The 18925-nt window shown below is 38.1% G+C and overlaps 1 protein-coding gene across 5 annotated transcripts in view; it reads right to left on the minus strand.

The window, feature by feature from the left end:
- Positions 1-8498: 8498 nt before the first annotated feature.
- Positions 8499-18925, minus strand: part of PDE3A (phosphodiesterase 3A) — a 492862-nt gene continuing 482435 nt past the window's right edge. For all 5 annotated transcript variants that reach the window (XM_032473218.1, XM_014559110.2, XM_032473219.1 and 2 more), the window contains exon 16: positions 8499-16660. In XM_032473218.1, the coding sequence (XP_032329109.1) occupies positions 16419-16660 (242 nt within the window). In that variant the 3' untranslated portion in view covers positions 8499-16418. The remainder of the gene's footprint in view (positions 16661-18925) is intronic.

An 18925-nucleotide genomic window follows, 5' to 3' on the forward strand; every position in this document is an offset into this window, starting at 1 on the left:
ATTAGTGTTTTTGTTCTTTTTGGATATTATCCAAAAGTGGAATTTCTTGGTCATATGGTAGTTCTAGTTTTAGTTTTTTGAGAAAACTCCATACCATTTTCCCGAGTGGCTGCACCAATTTACATGCCCACCAGTAGTGTACAAGGGTTGGCTTTTCTCCACATCCTTGCCAACATTTTGTAATTTGTGGACTTTTTGATGATAATCATTCTGACTGGTGTCAGGAGATACCACAATTTTGTTTTGCATTTCTCTAATAAATAGTGATACTGATCACCTTTTCATGTGCCCCTTAGCCATCTGTTTGTCCTCCTTGGAAAAATTCTATCCAGGTCTTCTATTTTTTGATTGAATTTTTTTCTGATATTGAGTTGTTTATGTATTTTTGACCTTTCCCCTTGTTGATTATATCATTTGTAAATATTTTCTCCTGTTCCACATGTTGTCTTTTCATTTTGTTTATCGTTTCCTTTGCTGAGCAAAAACCTTTCATTTTAATTAGATCCCATTTGCTTATTTTCATTTCCTTTACTTTAGGAGATAAATCCAAAGAAATAACACTGTGATCTATCTCAAACATTGTTTTGTGTATGTTTTTCTCTATGTGTTTTATAGTATCCAGTCTTACATTTAGGTCTTTAACCTTTTTGATTTTACTTTTCTATATGGCGTGATGAGGTTTTCTAATATCATTTTACATGTAGTTGTCCAGTTTTCCTAGCACTTTTTATTGAAGAGACTGTTTTCTCTATTGTGTATTCTTGACTACTTTGTCATAGATCAATCGATCATAGGCATGTGGGTTTATTTCTAGGCTCTGTATGCATTTCCATTTATATCTGTGTCTGTTTTGTGCTTATACCATACTCTTTCAATTACTGTATCTTTGTAGTATATTTTGAAATTAGGAAGTGCCATTCTTCTGCTGAAATCAGGAAGTGCTATTCTTGCTCTGGTCTTTTTCTAGATTATTTTGGCTCTTGAGCCTTCTTGTGTTTCTATGCAAAAATGTATAAAATTATTCTAGTTCTGTGAAAAAATGCTGTTTGTATAATCATAGTGTTTATATTGAATCTATAGATTTTGGGGGGGTAGTATAACTATTTTAACAATATTGGCTCTTCCAATGAAAAATATGTTATATCTTTCTGTCATCTTTAATTTTTTCCTCAGTGCCTTATTTTCAGAGTATAGGTATTTTTCTTCCTTAGGTAAGTTTATTCCTACATATTTTATAATATATAAGTGGAATTTTTTCCTCAGTATCTTTTTTTTGTTGTTGATATTTTGTCGTTAGTGTATAGAAATGCAGCAGATCTCTGTATGCTTATTTTGTATCTTGCAACTGTACTGAATTCATTGATAGCTCTAGTAGTTTTCTGGTGGCATTTTTAGAATTTTATAAGTATAGTGTCATGTCATCTGCAAACAGTGACATTTACTTCCTCTTTTCTGATTTGGATTCCTCTTATTTCTTTTTCTTCTCTGATTGTTATGGCTAGGACTTCCAAAACTATGTTGAATAAAGTGATTAAAATGAGTATCTTGTTCCTGATCTCAGAGGAAATGCTTTCAGCTTTTCACCATCGCATATGATGTTAGCTTTGGGTTTGTCATATATGGCCTTTATTATGTTAAGGTATGTTTTCTCTTTGCTGGCTTTGTTGAGAGGTTTTACCATATATGAATGTTGAATTTAATATAAGCTTTTTCTGCATCTATTAAGATGATCATATTGTTTTTATTCTTCATTTGTTAGTGTGTTGTATCACATTGTTTGATTGTGGATACTGAAAAATTCTTGCATCCCTGGGATAAATCCTCCTGATCATGGTATATGATATTTTTAATGTATTATTGGCTCTATTTGCTAGTAATTTGTTGAGGGTTTTGTTTCTATGTTTATCAGTGATATGGCCTGTACTTTTCCTTACTTGTGATATCTTTGTCTGGTTTTGGTATCAGGATGATCCTGGCCTCATAGAATGAGTTCAGAAGTGTTTCTCCCTCTGCAGTTTTTTGGACTTGTTTGAGAAGGATAGATACTAACTATTCTCTAAATGTTTGTTGTAATTCACCTGTGAAGTGATCTGGTCCTGGCTTTTTTGTTGTTGGGAGTTTTTGAATTATTGACTCAATTTCATTACTGGTTATTGGAATTCATATATTCTGTTTCTTCCTGGAAATCAATATTGTAAAATAAACTTAAAGAAAAAAACTGCAAAAAACGCAAATATGTGGAGGTGAAACAATATGCTACTAAACAGCCAATGGATCAGTAAAGAAATTAAAGAGGAATCAAAATATACCTAGAGACAAGTGAAAATGAGAACACAATAATCCATTTATTGTGGGACAGAGCAAAAGCATTTCTAAGAAGGAAGTTTCTAGTGATAAAAGCTTATCTCAGGAAACAAGAAAAACCTCAAATAAACAACCTAACTTTACACCTAAAGAACCTACAGAAAGAATAAGAAACAAAATCTAAAGTTAGTTAAAGGAAAGAAATCATAAGGATTGGAAATAAATGAAATAGAGACTAAAAACAATGGAAAAGATCAGTGAAATTAAGAGCAGGTGCTTTTAAGTGAAAAAACTGATAAACTGTTAGCCAGACTCATCAAGAAGAAAAGAGAGGACGATCCAATCAATAAAATCAGAAATGAAAAAAAAGTTACAACTGACAGAACAGAAACACAAAGGATCATATGGGTACCATGAATGACCAAAAGCCAATAAAATGGACAGGCTAGAAGAAGTGTAAAAATTCTTAGAAAGGTACAATCTCCCAACACTGAACCAGGAAGAAATAGAAAATATGATCATGTGATTTTTATTCTCCTTTCTGTTAATGGATTGTATCACATTGATTGAATTTCTAGTGCTGAACTGTCTCTGTGTCCCTGGAACAAATTCAACCTGATCATGGTATATGATCCTTTTTATATATTGTTGGATTTAGTTTGCTAGTATTTTGTTGAGGATTTTTGCATCTATATGGTATGGGGTGGTAATACTAATTTTTTTAGTCTTTGTCTGGTTTTAGTATCAGGGTAATTGGGACCTTGTAGAATGAATTTGGGAGTGTTCCATCCTCTTCAGGTTTTTGGAATAGCTTGAGGATAAGTATTAGCCCTTCTTTATATGTTTGGTAGAATTCCCCTGTGAAGCTATCTTGTCCTGGACTTTTGTTTTCTGTTTTTTTAATTACAAATTCAATTTCTCTACTGTTTATTAGTCTGTTCAGTTTGTACTCATTTCAGTCTTGGCAGGTTGTATATTCCTAGAAATTTTTCCATTTTTTCTAAGTTGTCTACTTTGTTGGCATGTAACTTTTCATAGTATTTTCTTATGATTTTTTGGTATCTCTGTGGTATCAGTTGTTATTTTGTTTATTTTGGTCCTCTGTCTTTTCTTGCTGAGTCTGGTTAAAGGTTGATCATTTTTAACTTTTCAAAAAACAGCTCTTGGTTTCATCAATCTCTTCTAAAGTTTTTTGTTCTCTATTTTATTTATTTTCTCTCTGATCTTTATTTCCTTCCTTCTGCTGATTTTGTTCTTCATTTTCTCTTCTTTTTCTGATTCATCAAGGCGGTAGATTAGGTTGTTTATTTGAGACTTTTATTTTTTGAGGAAGGCCTGTATTGCTATAACTTCTCTCTTTGAAATGCTTTTGTTGCATCCAGTAGATTTTAGAGTGCTGTGTTTCCATTTTTTTTTTTATCTTAAGGTATTTTCTGATTTCTTGATTCATTGGGTTTTTTTAGTAGCATGTTATTTAATATCCATGTGTTTGTTCTTTTCCCATATTTCTTTCCATAATTGCTTTCTAGTTTCATGCTGTTATGGTCAGAAAAAATGTTTGATAGAATTTATATCCTCTTAAGTTTTTTGAGACTTGTTTTGTGGTTTAGCATATGATCTATCATGGAGACTATTCCATACGCACTTAAAAAGAATGTATATTCTGCTGTTTTTGGATGTGATGTCCTGTAGATATCTGTTAAGTCCACTGGTCTATTGTGCCATTTAAGACCACTGTTGCTTTATTGATTTTCTGTCTGGATGATCTGTTTATTGATGTCAGTGGGGTGTTAAAACCTCCTGTGATTATTATATTATTGTCAATTTTTCCCTTTATGCCTGTTTGTATTTGCTTTAACTATGTGTTCCTGTATTGGATGCATTTGTGTTAACAAGTATAATATCCTCTTTTGTAATGATCTCTTTATCATTATATAATACCTTTCTTTGTCGTTTGTTACAGGCTTTGTTTTAAAGTGTATTTTGTCTGATATGATATTGCTACCCCTCTTTCTTGTCATTTCCATTTGTATGAAATATCTTTTCCATACCCTCACTTTCAGTCTTTTTGTGTCTTTAGCTCTGAAGTGAGTTTCTGGTAAGCAGGATAGAGATGGGTCTTATTTTTTTTTTTTTTTTTTTTTATCAGTCAGCCACCCTATGTCTTTTGATTGGAGCTTTTAGTCTGTTGACATTTCAGGTAATTATTGACAGGTATGTGCCTATTGCCATGTTATTACTTGTTTTCTGATTGTTTTTGTAAGTACTTCTCTATTTCTTCTCCTTCTTGTTTCTTCCCTTGTGGTTTAATAATTTTCTTTACTTGTACACCTGTTCCCCTCTAGTTTTTGTGTACCTGTTGTAGGTTTTTGATTTGTGGTTACCATGGGTTCCATACATGTTGACCTGTAACTATATATACTTGTTTTAAACTGGTAGTCCTTTAAGTTCAAACACATTCTAAAGATCTACATTTTTTACTCCCCTCCCCCTCATATTGTGTTTTTGATGTGTATTTTACATCTTCATGTTTATCCACTAACTGTTTATTGTAGTTGCAGTTATTTTTTTAAATAGTTTTTTCTCTTTTACTCTGTACAGGCTTATTTAAGTGGTTGATCCTCAGTCCTTACTATATATTTGCTTTCCTAGTGGGATTTTTTTTCCCTTTTCTATAGATTCTTCTTTTTCACTTGTGAAGACCCTTACATATTTCTTTTAGGGTTTAGTATTGATGAACTGTTTTAATTTTTGCTTGTCTGAGAAGTCCTTTATCTCTCCTTCTAGTCTAAATGATAAACTTGCTGTGTAGAGTATCTTAGGTTGCAGGTTTCTCCCTTTCAGCACTTTGAATATATCATGCCACACCCTTCTGCAAGGTTTCTGCAGAGAAATATCAGCTGATAGCCTAATGGGGATTCCCTTGTATATTACTCTTTGTTTTTCTCTTGCCACCTTTAGAATTTTCTCTTTAAGTTTTGCGATTTTAATTATGATATGTCTTGATGTAGGTCTGTTTGTGGTCATCATGTTTGGGACCCTCGGTGCTTCTTATACCTGGGTATGTGTTTCTTCCTTTAGGTTTGGCAATAATTTTTTCATATACATTTTCAGTCCCCTTCTGTGTCTCTTCTGCTTCTGCGACCACTATAATGTGAATGTCTATTAAATTGCTTCATTTAAAAAATTTTTTGCTGTTTTGGTTGCATGAGTTCCATTATTCTATCTTCCAGATCAGTTAAGGGTTCCTCTGTATCACTTAGTCTGCTAGTCACTCCTTCTAGTGTGTTTTATATTTCAGCTATTAAATTCTTTATCTCTAATTGGGTCTTTTATATATTTTCTAGTTAAACTGTTCAGTGTTTACATCAATTATTTTCCCTAATTCAGGTTATATTTTTGCTACCAATGCTTTGAAATCTTTGTCTGGTAAATTGTTTGTTTCTGTTTCATTATTTTTCCAGGTGTTTTCTCTTGCTCCTTCAATTGAGAGTAGTTCTTCCGCCCTTTTATTTTGCTTAACTTTCTCTGCCTCTGAGAATTTAGGTGAAACAGTTACCAGCTAACGATCTTGAAGTGGCATCCTTATGTAGGAATGTCCCTATACAGACTGTGTGTGCCCAGTGCCTTTTGGTTGGAGAGCTAGCTTTCATGTGGATGCAAGTCATATTTTCCTCAGGGTGTGCTGGCAGCTATCACCATGGTAGGGATTGGGGCTGGAGACAGGCTAGAACTGGTGCTGAGTGAGATGTGGGCCTCGGTGGCTGTTGCTGCTCTGTTGTGGCCAGGGTCTGATCCCAGGTTGCTGGAGCAGAAGCCCTGAGGGTTGGGCCCAAGCTGGCTCTGCTCCCTTTAAATGTTTTGTTTTTTTCTCTCCCTGCACCAGGACCCTGTCCCAGAGTAGGGGCGTGCTGAAGCAGGTGGGGATGGTGCACAGATAGAGGTCCAGGGCACTCATTGTATGGGTGCCTAGGCTCCACCCAGTTGCAGCTTTGGGTGCAGTCCGCTTTGTCCCTCACAGCTGGTCACTGCCCAGCCTCCGCCTCCTCTGCCCCCTTGTGGAACCACTCTGCAGGGCACCGGGGACTCTCGGCCTGTACTGAGGGCTGAGCTGTGCTGGAGCAGCAGCTGTCAGAGATCTGGGCTGCTTCCAGGGCGCTGCTTGAGTAAATGCCAACAATGGCTGCTGTCCCCGACCCAGGCCCCACCCAGGACTGGGCTGCCTCTGCGTCTCACAGTCAAGTCTTTTCCCTGGACCTGACCGCCCCAGATCCAATGCCATGTCTCAGGGTGTAAGGAACCATATGCCATTGCTGCTTTGAAGGTGGGATGGGGTTGGGGTGAGAGGAGCAATTCCCTGAGGACTGAGGTGACATTAAGAAGCTGAGAAGGGTTCCCAGAGGATAGCCAACAAAGAAACAGAGCCTCAGCCCTGTAACTGGAAGGAACTGTATTCTGCCAACAAGCTGAATGATTCTAGACTTCAGAAAAGAGACCAGGCTGGCAAATACTTGATTTCAGTCTTGTGAGAGACTCCAAGCAGAGTCCAGCCAAGCCCATCTGAACTTCTGACTGACAGAGCTGCAAGCTAATAAATGTGCATCGTTTCAAGTCACCAAGTTTGTGGTAACTGATTACAGCAGAAACAGAAAATGAATACATCATCTTTACCTACTTTTTGAAGTCCCTGAAGACCAGAGCCCAAGGCTTCAACGAACTCACCTTTGGCATTTGTTGGGGAAAAACCCAGTCAGTTTGACAGTGAAGCAAGGAGTGAGCCCATCTCCTGAATCCTAAACTACAGAGTGTGAGGCAACACCTCCCCTCCCATGTCCAGCTCTTTCTGGTCCCAGAGCCCAGAGGATCCCAGACAGCATGGGCCGCTCAACTCTTCACGCCTGTCAGATCTCAGCAGGGGTGGGCCTGGGTCTCCTTTCTTAAGCCAGCAACGGTGTCAGAAAAATGATCTGGACACGAAGTTACTTCAGGATAAAAGAAGCAAGAATGTTGTCTAGAGCTATACTAATAAGCAGAAGGTTTCCTAATTATTTAAGAACTGGTCTCATTTTTTTCTTTTCATTGGTCAGGGTGTGATACCCATTTCCCAAGCTCCACCTCATGTGGTTCGTGGGTGTAGGGGTGATCTGCAGAGTTGGACCAAGTGTGGATTAGTGTGACCAAGGACACACTATTCTGATCTCTGAGGCTTTCCAGGCAGTTACCTTGGCCATCCCTTTCTTCTGGCCTGGATCTCAGGCTCCATTAGAACTTAACTGTCATCATGTCTTACACCCTGTCAGGTAAATTAACTTTCCTTAGTTAAGGCCAATTTGATAGCGCCTAACTGAAGGGAAGGTGATTAAGGTTCAGACTGTACCATCTACCGAGTTATTGCCTCCCTTCCACTGAGGACCAGAGCATCACCATAAGAGGAAAGCCCTGGGGGAGGGGCAGAACCCACAATTCAAGAAGACATAGTCAGTCTTGCCCTGTTGTGCTGTGTGTAGTTGGAAGAATTCGTGTGTGTGTGTGTGTGTGTATGCATACGTGCATGAAGGGAAAAAAATGTATAGTGTGTAAATACTCCACTAATTTGATTTGCCTAAGATATAGAAATATAAATGATAAATGGCTGGTTCTTTTGATGGGGACATGGTTTGAGGCCAGAGTGAGGGGAGCTTTGAATATATTAGGCTTAGAAGTTAGACTTTTGTCTCATAGGTAATGGAGGAAATCAAACTATATTTGAGTGTTTTCAAATCATTCAGAATTTTATAGTGCTTTTAAATACCCAGAACAAAAACAATTCTGACTTGGTACAACCAACCATCCCATATATTGGGAATCCATAGATAATTTTTATAGGATAAATTGTAGCATTCATGATGTAAATGGCAGCACTATTTCATAGGACTCTGAATTTGAATACCAGAATTCCAGGTATCTTGGTTTTGGTGCTAACTGTTCATTAGAGAAAGGGCACTGCTTAGCTGCAGAAAATTAGATGACAATTAATGCAGCTAAGGATTCATCAGTGATAGAGGGAGGGGTATGACCATGGGAACAGAAACCCCCAGGAGTCCTTGTCTCACTGCGGTGTAGGTGGGAAACAGCCTACTGCATTTGGATATGAGAGCAAAGGATGCCTTCCAAACTGGATGAAGGACTTGGGTTGTACAAATGACTACATCAAACATGATACCACAGAATTATATTTGTTTGATACATTATCTTCACATTATAACATCCACATTGATCATCTGTGACACAATTCTAATAATTTTGAGTTCTGTATTTACCATAACATTAATATATATGTATATATAAAACCAAGAGGCACTTCCAGTAATTCTGGGAAAAAGGAGCATCATTATAGTGTCTAAGCTAAAAAATAATAAAAATAAATACAGTTCATCTAATATTTTTTCTGTACAGATTCTACATTTTACAAAACATTTATCAGCCATTAACTAAGTCACGTAACAAATACTTGTGGCACGATGATAGGCAGTATTGCTATATATAGTAAGTGCAAGATACAGGTGCGAGGGCAGGATTTATTTCCATTGCAAAATGATCACGTGAGTCCAGTGCCTCACTCTTTTGTTTCTAAAAGTCGAATTGCAAAATGATCACGTGAGTCCAGTGCCTCACTCTTTTGTTTCTAAAAGTCGATGGATTTGGAAACTTATTAACAAACATTCAGGTTTGTTGAGAGTGGTGAGAATTACATTGTTAAAAATGATCATGTACAAATGACGTCCCTTACACTGTTGCTTTGGTTGGCAGTTATTTCAAAATATTGCTTTTTTAGGAATACTAAATTAAATTAATTCAACACTTTCTGGTTTACAAATATCCAACAGGACAAATATTTGGGACATACTAATTTGAACTTTCCAAGGAAAGTTTTTAGCAGGAAGAGGTAATGACTGATCAGAACAACTGCTCCATCGAGAATCAGAAAAAAAAATTTTTAACACCAAAAACCAAATGAGTTTAACTGAACCAACCTAAACCCAAAACACTCTGAATTCAAGTTAAAGTTCTTTCAGTTGCATATCCTAATACTGTTATAGAAAGCTAGGGAGAATCTTGTTTTTATTCTTTTGCATTGAGAGTTTCAGAATATCTATAAAATATAAAAGCACCAATTTTCATTTTGTGATTTGTATGATTAAAAAATTTCTAGGAAGAAATATCAGAAGGTGGTAGGTTCAGTGATATTTATTTCCAGTGCTTGTCAACTAACAAATTATTCTTGTTCAAACCAAAATGGTTTGCTTTCTTCTGTGAGGATGTATTAGGAAATGAACTGAAACTCATAAATGGGAAAAAAATGGAAAAATATACATATGCAAATATAATACGGCAAAAATCCCATGCACATATTTTACAGAGTATTTAAAATAGTGATTTTTTTAAACTAATGAACAAATACATACTTAAAATCAAGCCATTGAAACCCCACTGACAGGTGATAAATAGGTATGTCAGGGTTGTTATTTAAAGATAGCAATACTCGAGTACTGGATTATTATACATAGCTAAATTGAAATATCTGGTATAATATGGGGTTTTGAGTCATAAAAATAATCAGTTCATTTTTAAAGGAAACGTGATGAGAAGTCTATTCACCAACAGCTTATATACACAAAACATCTTTAAACAATTTTAATTTCACATTAAAGCATCTGAATATTTTGCTCTTAGATAGAGAGTAAAATTAATAGAATAAAAAAAAAATCCTTTCCTTCAAAAGTTACTCAAGCAGCAGTTTCCAAGAGCTAAGGGCTAGTTCACAATCCGAATTGTTTAAGTGCTGATTGTCATAAAGGAAGTCAGAGTTGAAACAGGGACTCATTTAGTCCCTTTACTCCAGAGTAACTGATAACTAAATTGGTTTGCCAGAAGAAGGACGGCGAGGTGTCCTGGGAGGGCCCTTCATATTTCATGTAGTGTTCACTCCCAATCCACAGCTGTTTTTTCTGCTGTTCAGTACCATGGGCTGCACAATGGAGACTGGGTGTGGGGAGTTAAAACTTGGACTGAAAGGCATCTTTCTCCTTATTTTAGCAGAAGAGAATTTCTGATGAATTTTCCTTTACTAATTTTGAGTTAGAGAAGTAAAATTGGAGAGAAGTCATACTTTGCTCCTGAGTTTGACTTTGTTTTTCCACTTTAAAGAAGAAATAATTCTCTGCTATCCTGTGTTTCATTTGAAATAGGTATTTCTATTGACACCAAAAATTTAAACTGTTTAAGCTTTAAAAACATTTTTTATCCGTTTTCTATTGAATTTCAAATTCCAACCTGCCATTTGACTGCTCTTGGCAGATGAACGTCGTGTGTGTGGTTTATTGGTTGGTCAGTGTTTCCTCTATGAAAGTCAAGATTAAGATTTTTCTTAGTAATGAAGATAAGTATTGGGGTTGTTGCTGGTGTTAGAATATAGTAAAACATAATCTGTATTAACAAAACATTTATTTTAAAATAACCTAATCCACAACAAATCACTGGATAATACATTCCTTTTTAGGGGGGAATAACTCAAGACTATAATCTGTACACTTAATCTAATTTAATTATGGGGACTAAATTTATTTTTACCTATTTCACATATTTATTGGACTCTTCGTAAAACATTTTCTTCCCTGAGGCATGAGGGGCATTAGAAAAATAATTAAATATTCTTCTTTCCAGTTTCCTATTACATAATACTTGTGATTATATCAAAATATTTAGTGTCTCTATACAATGAAATGTCATTTTATTGGTTTCATTTTAGCTGATTAAAACATTTTAACAGCTTTGCTTCAAAAAAATAAATTTAAAATTCTTGATAGTACTTCCGTAGGATTTAATATTCTTCTCTTTGAAGCATTTTTTATTAGAATTATTAGCATGATCAAAAAACCACTTCTTGATGTGAAATAATGAAGGAATGTGTCTGAACTTGGATATGTTCAGTATTTCTTATCAATAAGAAAGCTTGCCTTTTCTTGGCTCCACAATGCCTCAGGGAAGCAGAAATCCATACCAGTGCCCGTCAAGGTAATCAACTTTAAAAGTAGGATATGGAGAAGAACTAGCTGCCTTTAGATGGGAAATTTGGATTCATAAAAGCTTTCAGCATATGTCAAAAGCCAATTTTGTTTTCCGTCTGTACATCATCACATTATAGCCTATAGTCTTAGCTCTGCTAACACAATTTATACTGATCAGTAGATTTGAATCAGCATATTGAGTTCCACTAACTAAACAATGCCTTAGTCTTCAATTTTGTGTCTTCAAACATACTTAGCAACAAAATGCTCAATTATTTTTTGTCTCCATTGTTAGCCTACTGTTAGAGTGATCTGATTGTGTGAACTTAAGGATCAGTGCAGGTAGGGTAGAAACAGCATCGCTCTAACAGATGAAATCTGTTAGGTAATAGGACAGACTGCCCAACGTCCACAGTGCGTACAAAAGATTGAAAAATATGTTCTTGTTCCTCCCTGGCCATGGTTCATCAGTGCAAAACTACAACAGTTATGCAAACCCCAACTTAAGTTCTTTATCGAATGCATTGTTTGTAATTAATTGAGTCAGTGCTTAAAGTTTAATGTACTCCCAAATTTTCAGTAATTTGAATATTTTTCTAGAGAACAAACTGATACTCCTGTAGGACCTAAAACTGGTATATTTCGCTCTGATTAGAAATGCTAAGAATAATTTAACTTTGGAACACTCTTGACCTAAAATGGCGAACTGGTCTCCTAAAGTTCCGTTTTGTTCAGTAGGTTAGAAAAATGGACTGACAGGATCAGAAAGTTCATAGTTTTACTCATAGAAAACTCACGAGAGAGATGAATGACTGGTCGTACACTGTTTTGCTGCTTGCTAGGAGAGAGGGCAAATGAAAGAAACTGTTTGGTTTCAGAGTATATAGATATTTTAGTGCTGAAATGTCTGGAGTTGAGCTGTTAGCATTTCAGATTTTATTTTTTCCCACACCCATTCATTACCTGATCATCTCTAGAGTACAGGGAATTCGATTTCCTCTAGACCCTGGAAGTTGACAGAACCCTGTTTTACTGGAGCCTTCTGCCAGTTGGAAAAGGCAGTTGATTTCCAAAATGGCACATACACCAGGAGAAGCATCAGGTGGGAATCAGACTTAGGATGGAGAGAAGGACAAGACCTTTTCTGTGGTTTTCATTATTATTTTAGAAATGCCCTAAATGACAAGGACAGGGGCGATCCCCACACTGACTTGGAAGCACCAAAAATACCTGCCAAAGTAGAACAGAAATGATGTTTGGATGAGTCACTTCTCATTAGTCAGGAGTTGTTCACCACACAAACAGTTCACTTTTGTAAAGCAGTCAATTCAAACTTTAGACTTTATTTACAATGATAATTTTCATAGCTTTATTACTTAGAAAATAATTTATATTTTTCCATCATTTAAACAACAAAAAAAAAAATAGGCCTGAGTCTCATGCCTTTTGCACAGCTTTTACCTTCAAAGAAAGTTCTCTGGGAAAGTGACAGGGGGACATTGTAAAATTGCAAATCAAGAGAGGCAGGGACATGAGGAAATTATAATACATACATGTAATATGACGTCTGCATGACATACAGTCCCTTGTCTTTAGCTTTATTGGGACTGCAATGGCTGGGATTCGTTCTGGGATTGCATCAAAACGGAACAGACACAATTGGGGATTCTGTTTTTAGAAAGTGGATATTTTCCTAACCATAATAGGAGGAAATTCCTTCACTGCTCAGATGAAGACCAATATAGATAAATCCCTGTACAAAGCTACCGTATCCATCTTCAACTGAGAGCAAAACCAGGTCTTAACAGAAATGACAAAAAACAAGTAATAGTGTAAAAAATATGCTAAAGTGGTGTTTTCACCAAGCAAACAATATTCTCAAGACTGGCTTAGATAACCAGAAAGACATTCCATTAGCATGCTGGAAATGACATCAATGAGACTCTCAGTCTACCTGGTCTTTTCCTTAACAGAGGAGCAAGGCCACCAGTTCCAGCCTTTCCTACCTTAGTTCCATGGCTGTCTATACAATTACCCTTTTCCCTAAATGGGCGAGACATTCCTTCATTTGAAAGACCTGAGTTTACCTAATGGCACCTATATAATTAGGCTCATATAAAAATGTAGTAAATTGCAACAAATACACTGGCACCACAGGAAGTAAGCTCCAGAGTTGGAAGTGAACACAGTCATATTGCTGTCACCGACGGCGGGGAGACTATCACTAGCAGAAAATAGGGTTTCATGTCCTGGGGCATCCTTTGCGATGTACCAGGTGTGTATGAAAGTCACACCCTTGATGATTCTCCATTCATTTATCTGAATTGACTTCTAGCTTTAATACGTTGGCAATTTATTTTTGAAGAAAAAAAAAATGATTCATCTGCCTAGACTGATGAGGTTCTCACTGCTTTGGCCATCATTATTTCACGTCTTGAAAATAAAACAAAACCAGGCAGTGTGTCCTTAAACTTCTACTCTGGCAGCCAGGCTGGCCCCTATCTGGGGTCGTATAGCTTTGATGAAGCTGCCAGTATACAGTTATGAACCCACAACTATTTACCATTCTACTTGCACACCTAGATTTTCCCTTGACTTTGATTTATTTTAGAGACATATGGCATTTGGAGCAAGGGAAAATATTATTCTTGTTAATTAGATCCAAGAGGTATATGAGTATAAATGCTTTTTTCCCCCCTTCTGTTATTTGCAATGGAAGGAGAATAGTTATGTTCACTGGGGAAATGTGTTTGACTCACAGTAAGTTTTACAAACAGAGACACATAGGCAATACTTAAAAAAAAAAAAAAAAGGAATAATGAAGACCTGGTGTTAAAAAAAAAAAGAGAAAGGATTTTCATTATTTAGGTAGAGTCTGCATCCATTTGATCCTTTTCATATTTTCCTACTTATTGAGAAATTTGCCTGAAACCACATTTATTTTGATTGTATTATCTTTACCTTATTTAAAAAAATGCCATGGATTATTGTAAAAATCATTGCTTCAGAAGGGAAGCCTATCCATTTATGAGCAATAAAGGCATTTTTTAAATGTAGACATGCTTTTTTCTCTGATTTCAGATGGAATATAAAGTAGAAACCAGCAGCAGGGTTTACTGGAAGCTGAGATTGTTTAGATGATGAGCAGGTCCGGGTGTGGTACTAAAGGAAGAGTTATAATGAAAAAATGCTGGGAAGAAATGGACACCATTTATAAACATTTGATATTAAGAAAGTCTTTCACTTGCGTGACATGGATCCAAAAGTTACTAGCGAAAAAACATTCTTTGCAGCATCCTCATTTAATTGGCATAAAATAACTGTATCAGGTTATCATTTAAATTAGAATATGTAGATGAGTGGCTAGTCATAGACCTCCATGCAAATAAGTCATCACTCTCTTACTGGGCTTGGAGATAGTTACAATGTATCAAAATGGTGATTAAAATAGAACTTTATAAAAGTTTCCCTTTTCCCTTAAAAAAAAAGTTTACTATCTACAGAAACAAAAACAAATCTTGTATATTTACACCAAGATAACTATTCATGACAAATATAATAATTAATATGAAATAAAATATTGAACGTGAGTATCAACTTTTTAAATAGAGGTTTGGCTCACAGCATAAACAAGTGTAGATAAACAAACCAAAAAAAACAAAACAAAACAAAAAAGACTTTCCATTATAGGCCCAGTCCCGCCACATCCCTCTGGCGTCTTCCTTGCCACGAGAAGCCACCCCAGCACACCGCACTTGGAATAAATACCACAGCAGGGCTGTCGCTGCACCCTCGCCACCCAAAAGCCACTTGTCAACAGTGGCCAAGAATCAGGCTTGCACTGTGTCAGAACCACCAGGCCCTAGGTTGAAGCCCTTCACCTTTCACTGCTGATCCCAGAGTGGTTTCTGTTTACCTGCCTGCCTTTTTTCTTCTGTTCTGCAGCCAATTGAGACATGGGAGAGCCCTGTTAAGAGCCATTTCCCAAGTCTTCTCTGGCAACCTTTTAGAACTCTAACCTGATGGGAAGACCCGACTCCAGCTCCTTCCTACGCGTCTCCACGTGAAGAATGCATCCCCTTAACTGGTGACCTGATCTTAGGTGAGTAACAGACATACTCACAGACGAATAGCTCCTTTACATTCATTAGGCGAAGAGACTGGAAAATGCCTATCTTCCTGGTTTTTAAGGCTGGTGACAGAGAGCCTCCAAGTGGTGCACGGCAGTAGTACCAGTCCCAGGGCCCTCTCCCCCAGCCTGCCCATCCCCTCCCTCCGCAGAGGGGCTTTGCCTGAAGCCAGATGGAAGGTGTTTGCAGTGGCTGTCTGTCAGAGACCCTCCAGAGTGAACTTCATCCTGTTTGTTCACATGTGCTGGGTCGTCGGCTGCAATTCTGTGAACAACTGAAAGCACAAAAATCTCTACATACGCACAGACGTACATACACGCGAGCACCCTTTCCATCTTCTCTATCTCAGACACACGCGCGCAACGTTGGCAGGATGTGTAAGAATTCAAACAATGCTCTGGAGCGTTTATCCCTCAGTACTAAGAGCAAAAGCTGCTTAGTGTAACCCACATTTGCTGCACTGGTTTCCTTCTAAGCCGCACCATCTCCTTTGTGGTTTGTTTCTCCTTCATCTTTCCCTTTATGATTTACTATATCATATCACAGTGACCACTATATATCTTAATATGAGTGTTACTAAACTGTGGCGCCAGTAATCCCGGCTTTCAGTGGGTATGTGTGTGTCTGTGAATATGTTTTACATGTATGTACGTGAGAACTTATATACACACACACATATCTATGTCTTCCTTTGAAAAAAAAATCCGTTAGAAGCTGGTGTTACAATGTGAAAGCTTCTCTGAGCAAGAGTTTTTTTTTTTTTAAACCATTAACCTCACTGTAAAAATAAACACAAAATGCGAAGAATCCCAAAATGCAAATAGCCGTTTGCCCATCTTCATGTATTTCTACAGTGTTGTGTCTAAGTGTTGTGCTGGCTTGAAAGGAGTCTGTGACAAGTCACTCTGTTCGGAAACACAGCTCATCCTATCCACTGTCACTGGTTTGGCTTTGGGGGTGGGGTCTCCTCTCCTCTCAGCTTCCCCTTCTCTTCCTCTTCTTCCCTGATGGCCTGGATCTGTTCTGAGGAATGCGGCTGGGGGCACTGGTCCAGGGACTGATTCTCTACACCCGCCAGCCGCTGTTCCTCTTCAATGACTTTCTTCCACATCTTGTGGTTCTGCAGGAGGTGCTGAGTTATTTGGCAGTAGATTTTTCTCCCTTTGAAAGTTTTCTTTCCTGAGAAAACACCAAATTAGACTACTTATTACATGACAGTTCTCTCTCTTCACATTATTAATAGGAGTTAAGTACCAAATGGTTACATGCATTTATCACCTGACTTGTATATTGTGAATAATAATTTTCGAGAGGAGGGAAAAGAAAGGGAAGATGGCTTTATATCACTGAGACATACTGGGAACAGTATTCAGTATCTGGTAACATCCACTACAGAGTTCTGTTTGTATCTTAGAGTTGTGACTCCCAAGATTTTCTACCTAGATTATTGGAATAACTAACTTCTTGTTATGTCTTCCTTTGCTTTCTCAACCAATTCAACTCACCAAAGTCTACCAGACTAATTTCTTTCTGGGGCACACACACAGTCCTCCTCTGCCTGCAACCTGGCTTCTGTTTATCCTTCTCTGCTCTCCTTTCCACCTATGCAGTGAACTGCCCCTCACGCTGAAATGCTCTTCTCAGCCCAAGACTTCATGTCCATTTATGATTTTAACACCCAATTAGATTTTGCTGAATTCCTCTTCTAAGAAATAATTTGTCTCTTCTAAACTCTCTTGATACTGTTTCTTTTCTTCTTTCTCATGATCATTCTTTCTTTTTCTGGTAACTTTGCACCCAAAGTCAGTCACGTGGGGGAATGCTCACCCTTCCTTTCAGTTACGCATTTCTAGAAGTGGTCAGACTCTAGTTCCTCACCCCTCTCCTGACAACATGACTGTGTCACATAGTGATTGGCCAGTGGGTGGGCATGTGACACAAGTCAGCTGAGATTTTTCCCAGCAGCACAGAACAAGTATGGGGTCAGGAAATGAGGTTTGGGGCTCTTCTCTGCTCGTGTGTCTGGAATGAAGTGAACATAGAGCTGACTATTTAATTCCAGTTTCATGAAAAGAAAGCAAGGTTAAAAGAACATGCTGTCAGGCAGGTAAGTCACAGATAAGAACAGGTTTTACATGAACCAGAACATTTCCCTTTGGTATATACTCATCTGAGTGTTTTTGTTACAAGGGACAGAACTCCAATGTCCTAAATAATGTATATACTCTAAGGCACCTATCTTGTTCTCATATATTCTAAGAGTCAACTCCTTTACTAGACTGTAGCCTCTTTAAGGGAGTCTTGTAAAGACCTGAACATTTCTTATGCATGACGAGGCTCAGCAAGTATGCACTTAAATAATTATAGTCGTGCGACCATACAGTTTAATGCTTTCGATACGTAAGTTCTAAAGACGATTTTCACAGAATTACAGCTCTTGATTGAGAAAGTGTAATAAAAACCAATTTCAGATTTCTGGTCAAGATGGCAGGAGTTGTAGGACCACAAGCTCAGCTCTCCTCACTACAACAAAGCCACAACTGACTGCTAAACAACCACTGGAGAAAAAGACGAACCTAGCAAAAAAGATCTTCAACTGGAAACACAAAGAGGGAACCAGAGCTCCAGGATGGTAGGAAGGGCATGCTTGCAATTTAATTGAGCACCATGCCCCCTGGGGTGGGTGACCCACAAGCTGAAGAATTAAGTTGCAGAGGCCATCCCACAGGAGTGAGTTCAGAGCCCCACGTCAGGCTCCCCAGCCCGAGGTGGCACTGGGAGGAGGAGACCCCAGGACATCTGGTTTTGAAGGCCAGCAGGGCTTAACCCCAGGAGCCCCACAGGACTGTGGGAAACAGACTTCATTCTCTTGGGAAGTGTACACAGAAGCGCATGTGCACTGGGCCCAAGGGCAGAGGCAGTGATTTCATAGGAACCTGGGCCAGGCCTGCCTGCTGGTTTTGGAGGGTCTCCTGGGGAGGTAGTGGATGGCTGTGGCTCACCTTGGGGACAAAAAAGCTGGTGGCAGACATTCCAGGAGTGTTCATCTATGTGAGCTTTCCTGGAGGCTGAAATCTTGATTGGATCATTAGCACCAAGACCTAGCCCCACCTATCAACAGATTTCCTGAGCCACAAACACCTCTAGACACAGCCCTACCCACCAGAGGTCCAGGGCCAAGCTTCACCCAGCAGTGGGCAGACAGTGCCTCCTCTTGCACAAGCCTCTAGTCCAGCCTCATCCACCAGGGGGGCAGATACCAGAAATAAGAAAACAATCCCAAAGCCTGTGGAAGGAATCCACACACACACAGACCACACTCTATACTGGGACCAGCTGGATCCTGGCCCTTGAGTGACAAGAGAGGAGTGTACTGCTGGGACGCACAGGATGCCTCCCACAGAGGGCCTCTTCTCCAAGGTCAAGGAACGTAACTAACCTACC

The sequence above is a fragment of the Camelus ferus genome, chromosome 34, assembly GCF_009834535.1.
Source record: "Camelus ferus isolate YT-003-E chromosome 34, BCGSAC_Cfer_1.0, whole genome shotgun sequence".
Taxonomy (NCBI): Eukaryota; Metazoa; Chordata; class Mammalia; order Artiodactyla; family Camelidae; genus Camelus; species Camelus ferus.